An 18788-nucleotide genomic window follows, 5' to 3' on the forward strand; every position below is an offset into this window, starting at 1 on the left:
CCAGCTCCATACCCAGCCCTCCTTTTGCAGTTGGGCTTGAAACTGTCCATGGCATTAAGTCTGCCTTTGCAAAATTCTACAAATAAGCATACTCTCCAAAGCCAATATAGAACATAGAACAGTACTGCACAGTACTTTGGCCATGGTATTGTGCCGAACCAATTAGTAATGAAATGGTCAACGAAACAATTCCTTTCTAGTTACATACACATTGCCCATATCCTCTCATTTTTATCACATCCATATGTTTATCTGAATGTCTGTTAAAAATCTGTAATGTACTATCTGTCCAGGCACCCACCATTCTCTGTGTAAAAACTTGCCCCTCACATCTCCTTTGAATTTACCCTCTTTCACCTTAAGTGCATGCCCTCTAGTATTAGACATTTCAACCCTGAGAAAAAGATATTGTCTCTCTACCCTCTCTACACCTCTCACAATCTTATAAACCTCTATCAGATCTCCCCTCAACCCCCAGTGCTTCAAAGAAAACATCCCAAGTTTGTCATTATAGCACAAGCCCCCTAATCCAGACAGCATTCTGGTGAATCTCTTCTGCACCCTTTCCAAAGCCTTGACATATAATGGGACAACTAGAAGCACATGTAGTACTCCAGGTATAACCTAACTAAAATTTTATAAAGCTGCAACGTAACTTCTTGTACTGGGGTACCTGCTGTATTGAGTCCCTAGCCACATTCTGTATTAACTGCATTGAGTAGGCCACACTCTTTCCAAGACACATATTGGACTCCTGAAAATACATTCCACTTTTGAACTCTAATTGCAAGATGAGATTGTTAAGTGGACAAAAATCTTCTCAAAGTTTCCTTGTAAAATGCAACATCCCCACCTTTTGATAAGGATCCCTGGCCCATGAGTGATAAAGGAGCATTGGGGATGGCACTGGGCATTTGTTGGGAGCGTATGCAAAGAATGAATGAATGAATGATCTTTATTGTGTTTGGCTTCCTCTCAGACAATCAAACGAAGCAGTAGATACAAACAAGACAGTAATAGAAAAACAGTATTAAATAGGTAAGTAGCAGAAAATAAGCTGCAGCAGCACCAGAATATCACAGTAATGCACAAAGTGCCCTTAGTACAAGTATTTGAGTCCTTGTGTGTGCTCACAGTTTCAGTCATTGTTCTGAGGGAGTGGTGTGATGGAGGCCACAGCTCTGGGGTAGATGCTGTTCATCAGTCTATCTGTTCTGGCTTTTAGTGTCCTGAACCTTGTGCTGGACGGCAGCGGGTCAAACAGGGAGTGGCCGGGGTGTGTGGTGTCTCTGGTTATGCTGATTGCTTTCCAACTGAGCCTGCTGGAATAGATGGTGTCCAGTCCTGGGAGTTCCATCCTGACAATTCGCTGGACCGCCTTCACTACGCGATGCAGGTCTTGTCGCTCAGTGGCTGTGGTGGCTGTGCAGCCACCATGAACAGCAGAAGGAGCATACCACCTTATTAATTTTGTGGCTTGGGGAAAATGCACACACAGGACAACAAATATCTTTTCGGGTCTTAAATTCCTTTTACTGTTTTAGGTGTTTTATTGTGGAAAGAGGGTATCAAAATAAAAACAACAAAATAAATTAAGACAGTTCGCGCTATTACAATCTCAGTTTATCTTCAGACCACACCCTTGATACGTATGCAGTATGAAATTAACTAAAACAAAATAATACAGAACAAATACGGTAGCGTCAACTCTAAAAAAACAATACAAACAATGTTAGAATCCTGACAACCCTGTACCTTATACACAACATCAAAAATATGAATAAATACATCTCATCTCAACTAAGTGATATGCTTACATTTGGAATACACGCGCTTAACTTCCAAACACATATAGTCTAGACGTTGAAATGAGTTCTCCTTGCTCACGCTATGTGAACAGAGATTAACACATTCACAATACCCTGTTACATTTACATTCGATCATGAAACAATAAGGAAAGACAAATAAACTTTTACAATATACTGCCTTGTAGTCGAATTGCTGAGAAAACCAACTTAGTAGGCCAATTAAGGAACTCCAGCGCTGATCAATTTACTCGACGATCTAAAGCATCCACATGTAAAACGCATTAAATTACTGATATTCTAGATTTACAAGCAAGCATAAATAAATTTACATGGATATTATTCACCTTTCCTCACCAAACCTGGGAAAAGCATTCGAACATCACCCTTTCTGGAACATGGCAGCTCTTCGTTCTACTCTACCCATGCAAAATGACATCACTGTTTTCGCTTAAAGGCATAGGCAGCTACTTAACATTACCATAGAATATATAAGTGCACTTTAACAGTAAAAAAAAGGATATTCAATGGTCACCTGGTTATATTCTCCCCTGCATACCAGTAAGCATCTTTGATTACTCACTCACTGCAACCTCTTTAACTGTTTCTCTGAATAGAACTGAACTTGGATTAGTCAGTGTCTGTGACACTGCTGCAGGACTTATGGAGGCCACATTTAAAACTGACCTTGGTTCATGATGTGGATTAGAGTGCTGACCAGCATTTACTCTTTTACTCCTGTGGGGTGTTACAAAAGGAAGACTACCAACATCTGAACCTGTATCGGCTGTCACAGGTGCTATGGTCTCAGTCCAGAAGTTTTACTGTGAAGGCTAGGGTCGTGATTATGTCCACCCTGTTCTGACATGTCTTGGCCCAATATCACACCATTCTCTGAATCCTCAGAATCTGATTCATGTCCTAGGGAAAGTGTTCCTTAAATTACAGGAGTTTGCAGTCTCCTTGGAGGAACTGGGGTGGGAACGTTCTCACAGGGCCTGATGTCTACCCTGTTTGATAGGCCCTCTCTCCAAAGGTTCCATAGTGTATGTGTTGTCTAACACCTCTACCACCCTGTAGACAGTTGATTTCCATGCACCTGGACCTTATTACAGCCTAATGATCTGTTCCTGAGGTAAACTAGTGCAATCTGGCGACAATGAATTTTATCCTCCTGTAAGACAATGCGTTCTGTGGCCTTCTGTTCAGAACATCCTTTTGCTCAGGCATGGGCATCACTCAGTCGTTTCTGGTGTATGGCTAACCAGTCATATTTCCTGTTCTTGCCCCAGCAGAGCAACCACTGGCAAGTGGGGATCACTGAACAGTAGGTAATAAGGGGAATATCCGGTGGTTGCGAGAGGCATCACATTATACACATACACTAACTCAGGTAGATGCTCTGACCAGCTGTGTTTCTTTTCTGGAGGCAACATATGCAACAAATCACACATTGTCCTGTTGAGACACTCACACTGAACGTTGACAGTAGGGTGATGGGGTGTAGTACGACTTTTCTTTACCCCATACAGTTTGCAAAGCTCAACTACGACCTCATTTTCAGTCAGAATGCAAACTCTTAGGAACACCATACTTCGTAAACTATTCCCTCAAGAGCACCTTTGCCTTTTGATCCTGTGTTGGGAATGAACAGACAGATGAATCTGGATTACATGCCTTGAATGGAAGTGGGTGGATTTGAATATCAGTTGGAACTGAGATGTGAACAGGTAGCATTAAGGCACCAACACTGGAGCTACTGGGATATCTGATAGAGAATTTTATCTTTCTCAATTATGTTTTTTAATGCATAAATGACATATAGACAGACATATATTGCAGAGCAAACCTCTGTCACAGCAGGGATATCCTCCATGGAGAATAAGCACAAGAATGGAAATGGTAATGTTTGGAGTGAGCTGCATATGGAATGTAGAAACTGTCACAGAGGTGATGTTTCTTGCATTGACAAACATGTTTTCATAGTGTCTAAGAGTTGATGCTTTTATAGTGACAAAATTATTGTTGCAAGGTCAACTGATATTTTTGAAACTGTGGAGCTATTTCACAATTACTATGGAAATGCACTTTGTACCATTGTGCACATTGTACCATTCAGCTCCGTATAATCGTTAAATATGTAGCTTTTCCTCTTAAAGCTACTCTTTGGCTGTCTATTAATGATTTGAGCAGATAGTCTGGATTGATACTCCAGAATAGTGCTGAGAGGTGTGATATCAAACCACAACTCTTTCCACATGGTGAACTAGGAGCTTTTGAGCATAGAGGTGGTGAACAGGATTTCACTTGGACTAGGATCTAAGTGTTGTTCCTGATTAACTGGACTCTGACAACTCAAACTTGTTCCTCAACCACATTTTATTTCTCTATACACAAGGAGCCAGGATGGCACCTGTCACCAAACTGCTCTGAAGTTTACATAGAAATGCCATTTTCATACAGAAATTGACCAGTCATATACAAATACCGATCCAATATAAACTTTATGCACTTCTCAACGTGCAATCCCATTAATTGTGTATTTAAGTACCAATCATAATACATATTTCAGATGTTAATAAACAATGAAATATATGTATTAAAGGCCAACAATACCTCAGAATTAGTAAAATAACTGTAAGTAAGTGTTGCCTTAGAGTTTATTGTTTTTTATCTTGTCTTGGTATGCTTGGTGACCTTGTTTCCCAGGCTCAAACAAAAGGCTGTACAAAGCAGAGTTAGGTTTTCAAGAGCTATGATCAGCCTGGGTGACTGCACTATGTCTGCACACTGTCTCATGCCAGCTTGTCATTGTGACTCTTGCCTTACTGAATTTCCACAGATAGAATAAGCTGTGCAAAGTGTCTGCACTCCGTTCTGTTAGCACACCCTTTTTTACCCTTTCCTTGTTGCAACTTCTATGAAAGCACTGGAGATGTCAATGAGCTCAGTTGACTGATGGTGAAAAGTTGGAGCCAGGCCAGGATAGTTGAATTCAGAAAAAGCATGACTGAGGGTTTCAGCTGCAGCTGCATTGAAGAGCGATAGGGTAAGGTATTTTTGGTGGTGGAACCAGGTAGAGCAGAACTGTATTTGGAAGTTTGATTCAAATTCAAAGAGGCTGCTGAAGTTCATTTTTAATGAGATACAGTGTAAAGTAGGTCCTTCTGGCCCCTTGAGTCGCATCTCCTCGCAACCCCCAATTTAACCCTTGACTAATCACAGGACAATTTACAGTGACAATTAACTTACCAACCAGTACATCTTTGAACTGGGAGAGAGAAACTGAATAATCCAGAAGAAATCCACACAGTCACAGGGAGAACGTACGACCTCCTTACAGACAGTGGCAGGAGGTTGTGAGCAGTCTGGCTCCAGTTGAGACAACATTCAGAAAGTCTGCGAGATGGAGACTTTCTCCAGAGATCTTTACAAAGTTTTGAGCTTGTGAAAAACTGACATAGTGTCTTTTCTTTCTTAGTAAAACCTTTGGCATCTGTAGCCTTTGTTGAAATGCATGGAGATTCTAGTTGCTTTATTTTTAGCCACTCTCTTTTTCAGTGCATGAGATGTGCACAAAGAACCTGTATCACTGCAAGAGGCTCAGTGATCTTGTATGCATGGCAAATGGCATCCTCAAAATCCAGAACTCACTGTTGTTACTTGTCAATTCCGCACATCTCACTGCTCACCTACTGAATTTTCTATTTATCAGTTTCCAACTTATCTTCATTTGCTTCCTCTCTTCTTTGCACACTTAGTACAATCACAAGCAGCCCAACATATCACACTGTAGGCAAACTGCCATCACTTCAGTGGCATTGCCACCTGAACACGTTGCACAATACTCAGTGAACATAATTCTGTCCCCTTTGCAAAGTGAGATGGGGCATAGCTGTAGGCAGCAGAAACTGACAGGAGAGGGACACTCGTGCCTCCTGGTACAGAGAATATGATTTCATTGATTTCATCGCTTCAATGACTGCAGATGGCAGGATGAAATCATTGAATCCACATGTCCACACATCCTTGCATCTCACTGACCCTCTTCACACGTTCTTTTCTGCTTTGCAAGCTGTGAGTAATGGGAAAACACAGCCCTTGATGTGGACTTGATGCTGTATTATTTACAGATGCCTACGATCTGCAGGCATGCCAGGTAGTAAAGGTAGACTGTGATGATGAAGTCAGTTTGTAGCTCATAGGCACATGCTAATATAACTGACATTATATGTAAGTGAAAGGAAAACAGATAAGTAACATCTCTCATTGCTGGTCGTGGGACATATGTAGACTGCAAATGTGCCTAGAGGCACAGACAGAGCAGATGTTAGCGTGCTGGATGGCAAGGTCCCACGTGAGTTCTATTGCAAAAAATTACTTTGATGATGATTTTGATGGGTTGGACTACAATAAAAAGATGATGGATATTCTTAATGAAAGGCTTAATGCACTTTGAAGCTTGCTAGAAAACCCGTAAGCAGCTTAGAGTCCAATATCAATTTAGCATAAGACTTGGCTCAGTGCAGAAGATGAATGTCTCCAGCATGGAAATGGTGGCTAATTCTGTTCATGCACCTGTAGACACAGTCTGATGGCACAGCATAAGTAGTGGACACTAAATGCTTCAGTGGAAACAGTGTTTGTGACAGTGGGTTACAGGGTCTGATATGTATCTGTCAAACAGAGCCATGGACACAAAAAGCTGGAGGATCTCAGCTGGTCAGGCAGCACCTATGGAGAGGAGTAAATAGTCGACAGTTTAGGGTGAGACCCTTCATCTGGACTGGGAAGATGAATCTGAGGATTTCATTGGCACAGATAGCTGTGGAGGCTAAGCAATTATAGATACTTAAAGTGGAGGCTGAGAGATTCCTGATTAGTAAGGGCATTAAAGGTTACAGGGAGAAGGCAGCAGGAAGGGGTGGAGAGGGATAATAAATGGGTGCCGCAGTAGCGTAGCAAATAGTGCAATGCTATGTCAGCTTGAAGTGTCGGAATTCAGAATTCAATTCTTAAGAAGCTTGTACGTCCTTCCCATGAGCATGCGGGTTTCCTCTGAGTGTCCCCTCAGTCCAAAGATGTACCGGTTAGAGGTTAATTTATCAGTGGAAATTGTCCTGTGATTAGGCTAGGATTGAATAGGTAAGATGCTGAGCACCGCGGTTTGTGGGCTGGAAGTGCTTGTTCCACGCTGTATCTCTAAATAAATAAATAAATCAACCTTGATGGAAAGGCGGGGCAGACTAGATGGGCCGAATGGTCTAATTCTGATCCTATATCTTATGGTCAAAATGGTAGATGTTTTTCAACTACCTCTGGCAAGAGAGAATGAAATGTATTTTCTTTGCACAAAAAATCTTAGTAACCTATTTTATGTGATGAAACATACCAACTGCTGCTTGAGTAGTGACTTAGATCCACTCCAATTTTCCTACCAGAGCAATAGGTCTACAACAGATACTTTCTCATTGGTGCTTCCCTCAACCCAGGAACATCTGGACAGCAAAGATGCCTTCATTAAGATGCTCTTTATCGATTACATCATCCCCTCAAAACTAATTAACAAGCTTCAAGACATTGGTTTCAATATCTCCTTGTTGCAATTGGATCCTTGATTTCCTCACGCAGACCCCAGTCAATTTAGATTGGCAAAAGCATCTCCTTCATGATCTCCGTCAGCACAGGTATACCACAAAGCTGTGTGCTTAGCGCCCTGCTCTACGTGGTCTAAGCACAGCTCCAGTGCTATATTCAAGTTTTCTGATAACACCATTGTCGTAGGCTGAATGAAAGGTGAGAATGAATTACCATTTGGAGGGGAGACTGAAAATTGGGCTGAGTGGTGCCATAACAACCCTTTTATGCAATGTCAGCAAAACCAAGAAGCTAATTATTGACTTCAGGAGGAGGAAACGGGAGGTCCATGAGCCAGTCCTCATCAGAGGATCAGAGGTGGAGAGGGGCAGCAACTTTAAATTCCTCATTGTTATTGTTTCAAAGGATCTGTTTTAATCTGGCACTAAAGTGCAATTACAAAGAAAGCATGAGTGTCTCTGTTTCCTTAGTTTTTGTAGATTTGACATGACATTGGACACTTTGACAAACTTATATAGATGTGTAGTGGGGAGTATATTGACTGGCTGCATCACTAGTATGGAAACACCAATGCCATTGAACAGAAAATCCTATGTCCTTCATGGGTAAAGCCCTCCCCACCATTGAGCACATCTAAATGAAATGTGTCATAGGAAAGCAGCATCCATCATTGGGGACCCCCACCACCTAGGACATGCTTCTTTCTCACTGCTGCCATCAGGAAGATGGTACAGGAGCCTCAGGACTCACACCACCAGGTTCAAGAACAGTTAATACCCCTCAATCATCAGGCTCTTGAACCAAAAGGAATAACTGCTTGATTGGGCTTGCCCTGTCATTGAAATGCTCCCACAACAAATAAACTAATTTTCAAGGACTCTTCATCTCATGTCCTTGATATTTATTGATTATTTATTTATTATTGTTATTTCTTTCCTTTTCTATTTGCATGGTTTGTTGTCTTTTGCACACTGGTTGAATGCCAGGTTGGTGCAGTCTTTCATTGATTCTATCATGGCTATTATTGTACTTAGGACATTCGGTATGCCTGCAAGAAAATGAATCTTAGGGTTGTATATAGTGACATACAAACATATATATGTGTGAAATTTACTTCAGACTTTGCAATGGTGTGTTCATTTACATTAACTATCATCTTGATAGCCAATAGCAGTGCTCTATTTGCCTTTTTCTATGTCTGTAGAGTATCTGCTGTGTATGGTAGATCTCAGTGATGATGCTTTTACAGCTTGAGCTTTGTTCATAACTGAAGCTCTAAGACATTTGTTTTCTTAACATTGTTGGTACAGTGTACAGCTGATGGTTGTCTCCCCTAATCCACAGCTCAACAATTTTCCTTGGATGGCCTCTGTTCTTTCTCTCAATAGCTCAATATTAGGGACATGAATTTAGTCATCCAATCTGGGAGAAAGTGACTTTTTCAGAAGTTTAGAAATCAGGAATAAGTCTTTCAACATCTGCGGCCCTGAAACACATATAAAATGCACATGGTATTTATACAATGAATGAATATGAAATCAGTCAGCCACTAAATTACAAATTGTTTATCCCTCAACAGCTCTGATGTATAGGATTGTGAGGAGTTAGCTGGAGCCTTGGGGCTGGTGTTGAAGCTACAAACTGTTTTGTATAAGTGCAGTGAGCATTTATTGCTTATGCATGTAGACCTTCACTTGCACCATGTCTGACATGATTTGTGCCACATTTATGGCTGCACCTCATTTTAGAATTCCAAGGTCATTCACTAACCAGGGACTCTAAGCTGCCTGAATATAATTAATTAATTAGTTTATTCATTTCACATAGCAAGCTAAATCCATATTTACCTCAGATAGAATGCTTTTTGTGAACACAAGAGATTCTGCAGATACTGGAAATCCAGAGCAACTCTCAAAATGCTGACGGAACTCAGCAGGTCAGGCAATATATATTAAAGTCATAACCATATTTGAGTCTTGTAGCATCAGCATACTTCCTGCATTTTGTTAAGGGGGTGAATTGGCACTTAATTATACTGTTCTGGGTAAAATGTCTTTTAATCTACAGAACATTGTCACCATTACGTTTAAAAGCGTGTAAAGCATTTCACATTTTCAGCTCACCTGCCAAGTGAAGGAGAAAGTTGTTACTGCTCATTGAGACAATTTAGTATCTCACCGAAGTGTATTCTGTTAAACCTAATTTACTGAGCAGTCGTTCCCAGCCATGATCATTAGGATGCGATTCTTTGTTTTTCAACTAGGCAGAACAAGACAACAGACATCCACTACCAGCTTTTGCCGATTTGCATATAGAGGTTCTGGATGAAAACAACCAAGCCCCGTACTTTGAACAAACCACCTACCAAGGGTTCATCATTGAGTCTGCTCCAGTGGGAACAACTGTTTCAGATAGCTGGAATTTAACAACACCATTAAGTATTGTAGCCCTGGATAATGATGTGGAAGAGGTAAGTGCTGGAGTTGATGGTTAATGCATTGTTCAAAATGAGGGAAACCACATTTGTGGAATAATGTAAATGGACATGACACCACCAACATTTGCTGGACTTTCATCTTAAAGCCCTCTTGATGAGATGTGAAAGGTTAACAAATTTCATGTCACCTGATTCTGGTTCTAGCTCCCCTCCAAACATGCTGAGCCTACTTCAGTTATAACACATTTTGATGGTTTTAGGATGTTGAGAATGCATACTTTTGACTCATCTTCCTGAATCTTTGCTGATTTGTGTGGGGCATCTTGGTAGCGTAACAGTTAGTGTGACGCTATTACAGCTTGGGGTGTAGGAGTGCGGACTTCAATTCCAGCGTCCTCTGTGAGCTAGTTTTTACGCTCCTTCCCGTGTATCTGTGGGTTTCCTCCGGGTTCTCCGTTTTCCTCCCATAGTCCAAATATGTAGCAGTTCATAGGTTAATTGCTCCTTTAAATTGTCCAGTAATTAGGCTAGGGTTAAATCAGTGGGTTGCTGGGGATGCAGTTTGAAGGGCTGAAGCACCTGTTCTGCACTGTGTCGCTAAATACAAGTAAATAAATAAATCAGTTTTCCATTTGTGTGAATTTTTCTTGTTTGTTTATTTGTAGGTGTCACCAGGTACTACTCCCGTATGTATTTAGGGTTATTATATCTGTGTGTTTGTGAGATGTTTGATGTGTTGCATGCCATTTTGCTTCCTGTCAAGATTTGTTTTCATATTTTGATTGCTAAATGAAGCATTCTGGGTTCCATTTGGTGGCATTGTACATTGCACTATATTTGTCTTCCTATTCCTTCTCTCCTCTCCCCTACCCCTTGCAAGCTGCATGAATTTGTGATTTATGTGTACCTCTGTTTCCTGTGGTAATTTGCTAACATTACAAGACCTTGCTGTTTCATTAAGTAATAATGAATGAGCATTGTCCTGTAGCAGACAAGCAAGGACAGGCATTTTAATTTGGCCCAGGTCAATCTCCTTCCACTAATCTTTCCCTAGTTCATGGCAGATGCTAATTATTTTTTCATTATTTATTGTAATTTACACTGGTTTTCAGTGCCATTTTTTAAAAAGCTAATAAGCAGAATATTCATGAGGACTCAAAGAAGGATGATAATGACTGATCGAGAACATGCATGTCATGTATTTTAACAGATAATGGGATAGTCACATCATTAGAAACGTACTGACTGTTCTCATTGCCTGTGCAAATAGCCACTTTTTAAAATTGACACAGTATCTAGAATCTTGATAAGAGAATCAGGCCTTCATAACCATGCAAGGTATCATCTGAACTTAAGCTTCCTTTTGACAGATGGGATTTATCTGACAATCTCTTTTCAATATGTCATCTTTTCAAAAAGTTCTTTGGCACATTTTGTCCCAACTGTTGTCAAATTGAAAATGTATGTTTACAAAAGAAAAAAATAAATAATACATTTAGAGGCAGATCAGTGCTCCAATATTTTAATTATAATAGATAGGCCTATATCAGTATTTGAAATGGCGATTAAATGAATGCCTTAAAATTTGAATTTATTTTCTAAAGCAGTAAACCATGCCAATGATTGTGAAGTGCACAATTTTGTTTGCTGTACTACAAATGTTATTCAAAGTTAAAAGTAAGTTCAGAATGTGTACATGTCACCATACACTACCGTGAAATTCATTTTCTTTCAGGAATTTACAGGAAAATAAAGAAATACAACAGAACTATACATAACAAAGACTGACAAACAATCAATGTGCAAAAGAGAGCTAATTGTGCAAATGCAAATAAAACTAATAAAAATAATAAATAGTGCAAAGAGCATGTGTTGTAGAGTTCATGTAAGTGAGCCCTTAAGTTGTGGAGTCAGCTCAGTGCTGAGGTTAGTGAAGGGATCCATGCTGGTTCAGGAACCTGATGGTGGATGGTTCCTGAACCTGGTGGTGTGGGACTTAAGGCTCCTGTTCCTCCTTCCTGATGGCAGCAGCAAGAAGAGAGCATGCCCTGGATGGTGGGGATCCTTGATGATGAATGCTACTTCCTTGTGGCAGCGCTCCCTGTAGATGTGTTCAAGTAAACCAAGTTAGATAATATGTATTGGATTTGAGAACGAGTTCAAGACCCTGAAACTGATGAGTAAATTATGGATAGAATTGTAGGACATAAAAACATTTCCCAATAGCATTGACACTTGTTGACTCCACCAACTGCACTCTTTGCCCAACTACAGATGATAGCCAAACACTAGGGTTTGCAAATACGAGTATGTGGGGTTGGCAGGAATATAGCAGTGATGATGCAAGCATTTGCCACCCTCGTGTACTATCCCATTGATCTCTGCTGTGATTTCCCTATACGTATTCAAATGATGAAATGTCCAGGTTTTGCTATGTGTTGTTTCAAAAGATTTGGATTGTTGTTCCACATACTTAACTTGAATTTGAGGTGAAATTTTATAATGTAGAAAGATGAATAATGCACACTTCACATGTTAGAAATATTTCCATTGGAATGTCAGACACTGAATGAGTGACTTGGTGTCAGTCATTCTAGATCAAGCAATTGCAATGTTTGATCATTACTGTATGATGAATTATTGATCTTGGCTTGCTCTGTGGTATTTAGGCAGCATCGTAGCGTAGCAGTTAGTGTGATGCTATTACAGCTCAGGGTGTTGGAGTTAAGAGTTCAATTCCAATACCGTCAGTAAAAAGTTACTAGGTCCTCCCTGTGATCGTGTGGGTTTCCTCTGAGTGCTCTGGTTTCTCCCCACAGTCCAAAGTCATATAGGAAGGTAGGTTAAATGGTCATTGTAAATTGTCCTGTGAACAGGCTAAGGTTAAATAGGGAGTAGCTAGGTGCTGTACTAGGCCGAAAGGGCTTGTTCAGCATGTATCTCTAAATAAGTAAATAGTTTTTTACAACTTGCTGTTTGGTCCATTTGCTGAAGAGAGATAGATTTGAAAAAAAGGCTAGCTATGATTTCTGGTGCTGATTGCAATTCAGTGACCCTTGACAGCATGTATGTATGAGCATTCATCAGAAGAAGACAAAACTATGCAGCAGTTTACACTTACCTTGATTGATTATGCTGCTGATTGATGCTGTTTAAACTGACCCACAAGAGCTAGCCCTTTGCAAGTACCAATTTTGAGTAGTTGCATAATTCCTCCTAAAAACAAAGTTCCACGTTTGACAACAACATAAAGACGGGTGATGGTAAAAACATTTGTGGAAACTAAATTACCTGAGTGGTTAACTCCTTTTTGAAGTTGTGCATTTGAATCAAGGATGATTCACCCTTGGCACTTCTTTCTAACTTGTTTAGATTTGGAGAGGCTAGTTTTTTGTTTTGCAAGCTTTTTTCTAAATAATTTTCTCATGTAACTTATGACACCAGTATAAGCCAATAAATAAGCAGCTTACTAAAAAGAAAGTTAGACCAGCACCAAATCCTGCACTGGGAATTCCTAGACTAATAATATTTATCTGCCAGAACATTGTAAGTTATGACTAATGATTGTTAAACCGTAAAGTGGCAGATTAATCACAGCATAAATAGCATAAGGGAGCTTCAAGGAGGTGAAGAGGTGAAGCACACTGGTATATTAGTTGCTTTATCTGGACTACTTCTGAGCAGTAAGCAAGTTCCTGAAGTATTTATCAAGCACAGTGTCTTTTTTCCCCCTCGCAGCCAATTCCCTCCCCTTTCCTCTTTTTCTTGACAGATGAAGATTAAAAACAACGACAGATGTTGGAAATCTGAACAGTGTTGCCCATTCAACAGTTCCTTAGACACTGGCTGCCATCTATTATCCTGCTAAATTGCCTGCCATTTGTGTCACATTGATTTAGTTGGCTGAGAAAATCACCATTGACAAGCAGACCAAATCTCGACCTTCAAACTTTTAAGCATCTATATTTCTACTATTGGTGCTAATTGGATAGTCCCACTGTGAATAATATTACCTTTCTAAACCCAGGCTGCAAAATCCAATTGCATGTACTGATTCAACTCCAAAATGGTGCTGTACAACTTCGGTCTTTGCACCTTGGCCATTGAAATCATCTACTGAATCTTGTCAGACTATTGTTGGCAATGATTTGTTGAAGTCCATGAATTGGTCATGCCTAGTCCATAATCTTTGGCTTATTAAAATATCTATGATTGCATTATCACATCAAAGTAAATGTGACACATTTGACCTTAAAAGAAACTTGTCAGATCACAACAGCTCATGTAAGAACAGCTGAAAGCTTTCTACAGAAAAACCATAGGACCCCGTTGACTTTGTCAAAAGCTTATGAATAGTTAATGTTTTTGCTCCAGGATTAGCAAATCAAAAAGAATAAGTAAAAATATATTCCTAAAATTCACTATAATTCCCATTGCCTTTGTGTTTTTTTCTTAAAGACGAAAGATCCAAAGCTGCAGATCTCAGTGAACAACTTCATCACAGCTTTTATGATAACGCCTTTTGGCATAACCCGTTACCTTACTTTGCATGAGCCAGTTGATCGGGAGCGTCAGCAAAACTACACTTTTACAGTAAGATGCACTGCTTGTTCTTTGTACCTAAATCATGTCAAATAAGCAACCTGACAGAAAGTGGAAACAATTTAAATGAAAAGACAGTTAATCTGAACAGTTAGCTAACATCACTCTGCATTTTTATTTTTCATCACATTTAAATCAAAAGCTAAACTGATTTTGATGTTGAAAGTTGCCACAGCAATCTGTTCGCTATGTACTTAAAGTGGCGCAACTTTCAGTAAAATGCTTTTTGCTGCTATTCTGAGTCAGAATATGAATGCTCACTAATGGATTCCTTTTTGCATCTCAAAGATGACTGCTTCTGATGGAGTTCAAGAGAGTACCTCCGTCACTGTCAATGTCATGGTGATCGATGCAAATGACAACACTCCAGTTTTTCAGAACATTTCCTACAAAGTGAATGTTTACACAGACATGAGGCCTGGAGAAACTGTAATACAGGTAATCAATATTAAACTGCTGTGTTACAAAATACAATTCATCTTATACAACTTGCAGTCATTGTTCAAATAATTTCATGGGTACTTTAAGAAAACGCATTTAATATACCCATTCTATGTTGCAAGTCTATTGTTCTAAGCCTTTTTTTTCTTGTCAAGCATAGCTGTTTCAGTGTAAATATTCAAAGACATTAGTTCATAGAATGCTGGGGTAATTACATTAGAAGTTGCATCTCTGCAACCTAGGCGAATGCAGTCAGCCCACATTGAAGTATTTGCACTTTTAAACATCTAGCACACTGGCTTACTTGCACATTGGCTTTCCTCCATCTTCTTGTGCGATGCACTGAGAGGACAAGAATGGTTGTGTGTTTCTTTAATCACAAGAAATTCTGCAGAAACTGCAAATCCAAAGAAACACACACACAAAGGAGCTCAGCAAATCAGGCATGATCGGAATCCTGATGAAGGATCTAGGCCTGAAATGTCGAAATCTTTACACTTCTCCACTGTCGCTACCGGAACTGCCGATTTCCCCCAGCATTTTGTGTGTGTGTTACTGTATGTTTCCTTTTCAGTATTGGACATCCCATTCTTTCTCTATTCCTGTAGAGTGAAAAAAAGAAGAAAAAAGTGAAGGATGGAAGTGAATAGGAACAAAAGAAAATAATAATGAGGGACTAGAAAAAACGAGTACTCTGGTTGAGGTAGTTCATTCAGCTAAGTTGGATAATTGTTCAGTAACAAACCGTCTGCTGGAGGAACTCAGTGAGTTGGGTAGCCTCTGTGGGAGGCACAGAATTGTCAATGCTTTGGTTCAATATCCTGCATTCATGCATGAATCCTGTATGAAATACTTAAGGTTCCAGCGTCTGACATTTCTTCTACCTCTACTGGAGAATTTGTGCAAGGCATTTGAGATTTTGTCAATGGTCAAATCTAAGAAGAGCTGTACCTGTGAAGCTATGCATTATAGGCAGACACAATTAAGCAGGAATCAAACAACATGGCTCTTTAAAATACAAGTCCATGAATGGGTAATTAAAAAGGCAACCTACAGTAATCAGTGACAGAAAAGGAGCCTAGCCATAGCCCAGTACTTTGAATATTGATATATTGCCATGTTCTATGTGTCAGGGACAGAAATACTTAATGCATGCAATGTTAAAACATGACAGAAATGAGGTGAACAGTTGCTTATGGGGTGCATTCTTCCTTGGAGACATGTGAAGAAATATTGAGTAAAGTCTTGTAAAGTTGTAAGGGCCTCATCAAATCAGGAACAAGTGAACTGAAGATCTAATTATTCTTTTGTGATCTGCTTCCAAAATCTGATTTGGGTAAGACATAATTGGCACTTCCTGTCCAAACAACCTTGGGTCCACCAATCCCTTATGTCGCATATAAATTGGTTGCAACCACATTAAGATCTGTAATATAATCAGATACTCTTGGTGGAGTTGCATTATTTAGTGTGAAACTTGCTAAACACTCTGATCCTGTGAAGAAGGTCTCAGAAAAGAAAATTCTCTTGACAAACAAGAGAAAATCTGCAGATGCTGGAAATCAAAGCAACATACACAAAATGCCGGAGGAATTATTAGGCCAGGGAGCATCTATGGAAAAGAGTAAGCAGTTGACGCAATGGGCTGAGACCCTTCATGAGGACTATGTACCATGAGTGAGTCAATGTGACTTGACAGAATAACAGTTCAGCAGGCACTGGTTGAGCCAAAGGGCTTGTTTCTGTGTTGTAGAACTCTATGACTCTAAGGGTATTTTATGAAATATCAAGAAAAGTAGTGTCAAGAGAATGAAGGGTCTTCCCCTGAAATGCCGACTGTTTACTCTTTTCCATAGTTACTGCCTGGCCTGCAAAATGCTCTTGACACTATTTTTCTTGATATTCCGTAAAATACCTTAGAGCACTACAACACAGAAACAAGCCCTTTGGCTCATCCAGTCAGTGCTGAACTGTTACTCTGTCTAGTCCCATTGAGTCACACATGGTACATAGCCCTCCATACCACTCCCATCCATGTACTTATCCAAATTTCTCTCAAATGTTGAAATCAAACCGCATCCACCACTTCTGCTGGCTGCTCAATCCACACTCTCACCACCATCTGAATGAAGAAGTTCCTCCTCAGTTACCCCTTAAATATTTCACCTTTCACCTTTAACATATGACCTCTTGTTCTAGCTTCACCCAACTTGAAACTAGCTAATCAGAGACCAGCTAGTTTTGTTTTCTGGACTTACTGTTTTGCCCATCAGAGACATAGGAATTTTGAGAGATGCATTGTCAAATGTGCTGGCTTATGGAATAATGAACTTCAGACACAGTGACTAAATGTTTGGAATGATTCCCCCCCTCCCCCCCACCACCAGCCATTGAGCAAATAAACTGTGTGGAAGAGAAAGTAAGCCATGTGGTTCAGTTGAGGTACCAGTTGAACAAATAAAGCCATCTAAGTTGCTGGGTCTTCACATAAGTAACTTATCTTCAGAATATGAACAGTGGAAAGGAACATTCAGACTCTCTTTTGAGCTACTGTAGGTGTAGTGATAAACTTGATCAGACAGAAGTTGAAATGTTATTTGTTGTTGCTGGTTGCATAGGGAGAAGTTAGAACAATTGCATTGAAAATGGTTTTGATAGTTAACTATTAGTGTTCAGGAGCATGGAGAATCTTTACGTATTTTTTTAACTGACCTGAAGTTGTTAGCAGATAATTATAGTCTTCCAGCTTTGAAGACTTGCTCATCAGAGATGGGATTACTTGTGGAAATACAGCCTGGTTGAGGAGGTATTGTTAACCTCAGACAATACATACCGATGAGCAAATGAGCAAACCAGATGGGCCAACAGAAGAAGATCTGAGGTAACAGGCAGAATACAGAAAATACAGACAGAGTAGGGAAAATACAGGCAAAATGTGTTGCTCAGCCACATGTGGCCGAAACAATAATGCTCTGATTACAAGAAACAGAGAATGAGAATTCAAAAATAATTTCCGTGAACTGTGCACAATGAAGGAAACATTGAATGTCCATGAAAAGGAGACGACGGAGGATGGAGGGAGAGACAAGGTAGATTCAGCATGCTATTTGAAGACGATGTAACTGGTGCCAGGCTCTGTGAAGAGGGAGCTCAGGAACCATAACATGTTAGGATGAGCTCTGTGCAGTGAAAATTACAACCGAGAAGGTGTCCAGGAAACTTAATGGTCTGAGGGTGGATAAATCTGGAACTGATGGAATCCACCCTTGGGTTCTGAGGAAAGTAGCTGGAGAGATTATGAAGGCATTAACAGTGATATTTCAAGAATCAATAGATTCTGGTATTGTACCAGATGACTAGAAAATTGCAAATGTTACACCGCCAGTTAAGAAGGGAAGGAGGGAGCAAATAGGAAACTATAGACCTGTTAGCCTGACATCATTGGTTGGGAAGTTGTTGGAGTTGATTGTTAGGGATGAGATTATGGAATATCTGGAGGCACGTGACAGTATAGGCCAAAACTAGCATGGTTTCCTGAAAGGAAAATCCTTCCTGACTAAGCTACTGCAATTTTTTTGAGGAAATTACAAGCAGGGTAGACAAAGGAGATGCAGTAGATGTGCTGTACTTTGATTTTCAGAAGGCCTTTGACAAGGTGCCACACATGAGGCTGCTTAGCAAGATAAGATCCCATGGAATTACAACGGAGCTACTAGCATGGGTGGGGCATTGGCTGTTCCGAGAGAAAACCGAGAGTGGGAATAAAGGGATCCTATTCTGGCTGGCTACTGGTTATCAGTGGAGTTCCACAGGAGTCGATGTTGGGCCTGCTGCTTTTTACAATGTATGTCAATGATTTGGACCATGGGATTAATGGACTTGTAACTAAATTTGCTGATGATAC

The 18788-nt window shown here is 40.1% G+C and overlaps 1 protein-coding gene across 1 annotated transcript in view; it reads left to right on the forward strand.

Moving 5' to 3' along the window:
* Positions 1-18788, forward strand: part of pcdh15b (protocadherin-related 15b) — an 831732-nt gene that overhangs the window by 327581 nt on the left and 485363 nt on the right. Inside the window, exons 11-14 of the mRNA XM_059948101.1 lie at positions 9668-9874; positions 10507-10527; positions 14300-14434; positions 14732-14881. Of these exons, the coding sequence (XP_059804084.1) occupies positions 9668-9874; positions 10507-10527; positions 14300-14434; positions 14732-14881 (513 nt within the window). The remainder of the gene's footprint in view (positions 1-9667; positions 9875-10506; positions 10528-14299; positions 14435-14731; positions 14882-18788) is intronic.

Source organism: Hypanus sabinus, chromosome 22, assembly GCF_030144855.1.
Source record: "Hypanus sabinus isolate sHypSab1 chromosome 22, sHypSab1.hap1, whole genome shotgun sequence".
Taxonomy (NCBI): domain Eukaryota; kingdom Metazoa; phylum Chordata; class Chondrichthyes; order Myliobatiformes; family Dasyatidae; genus Hypanus; species Hypanus sabinus.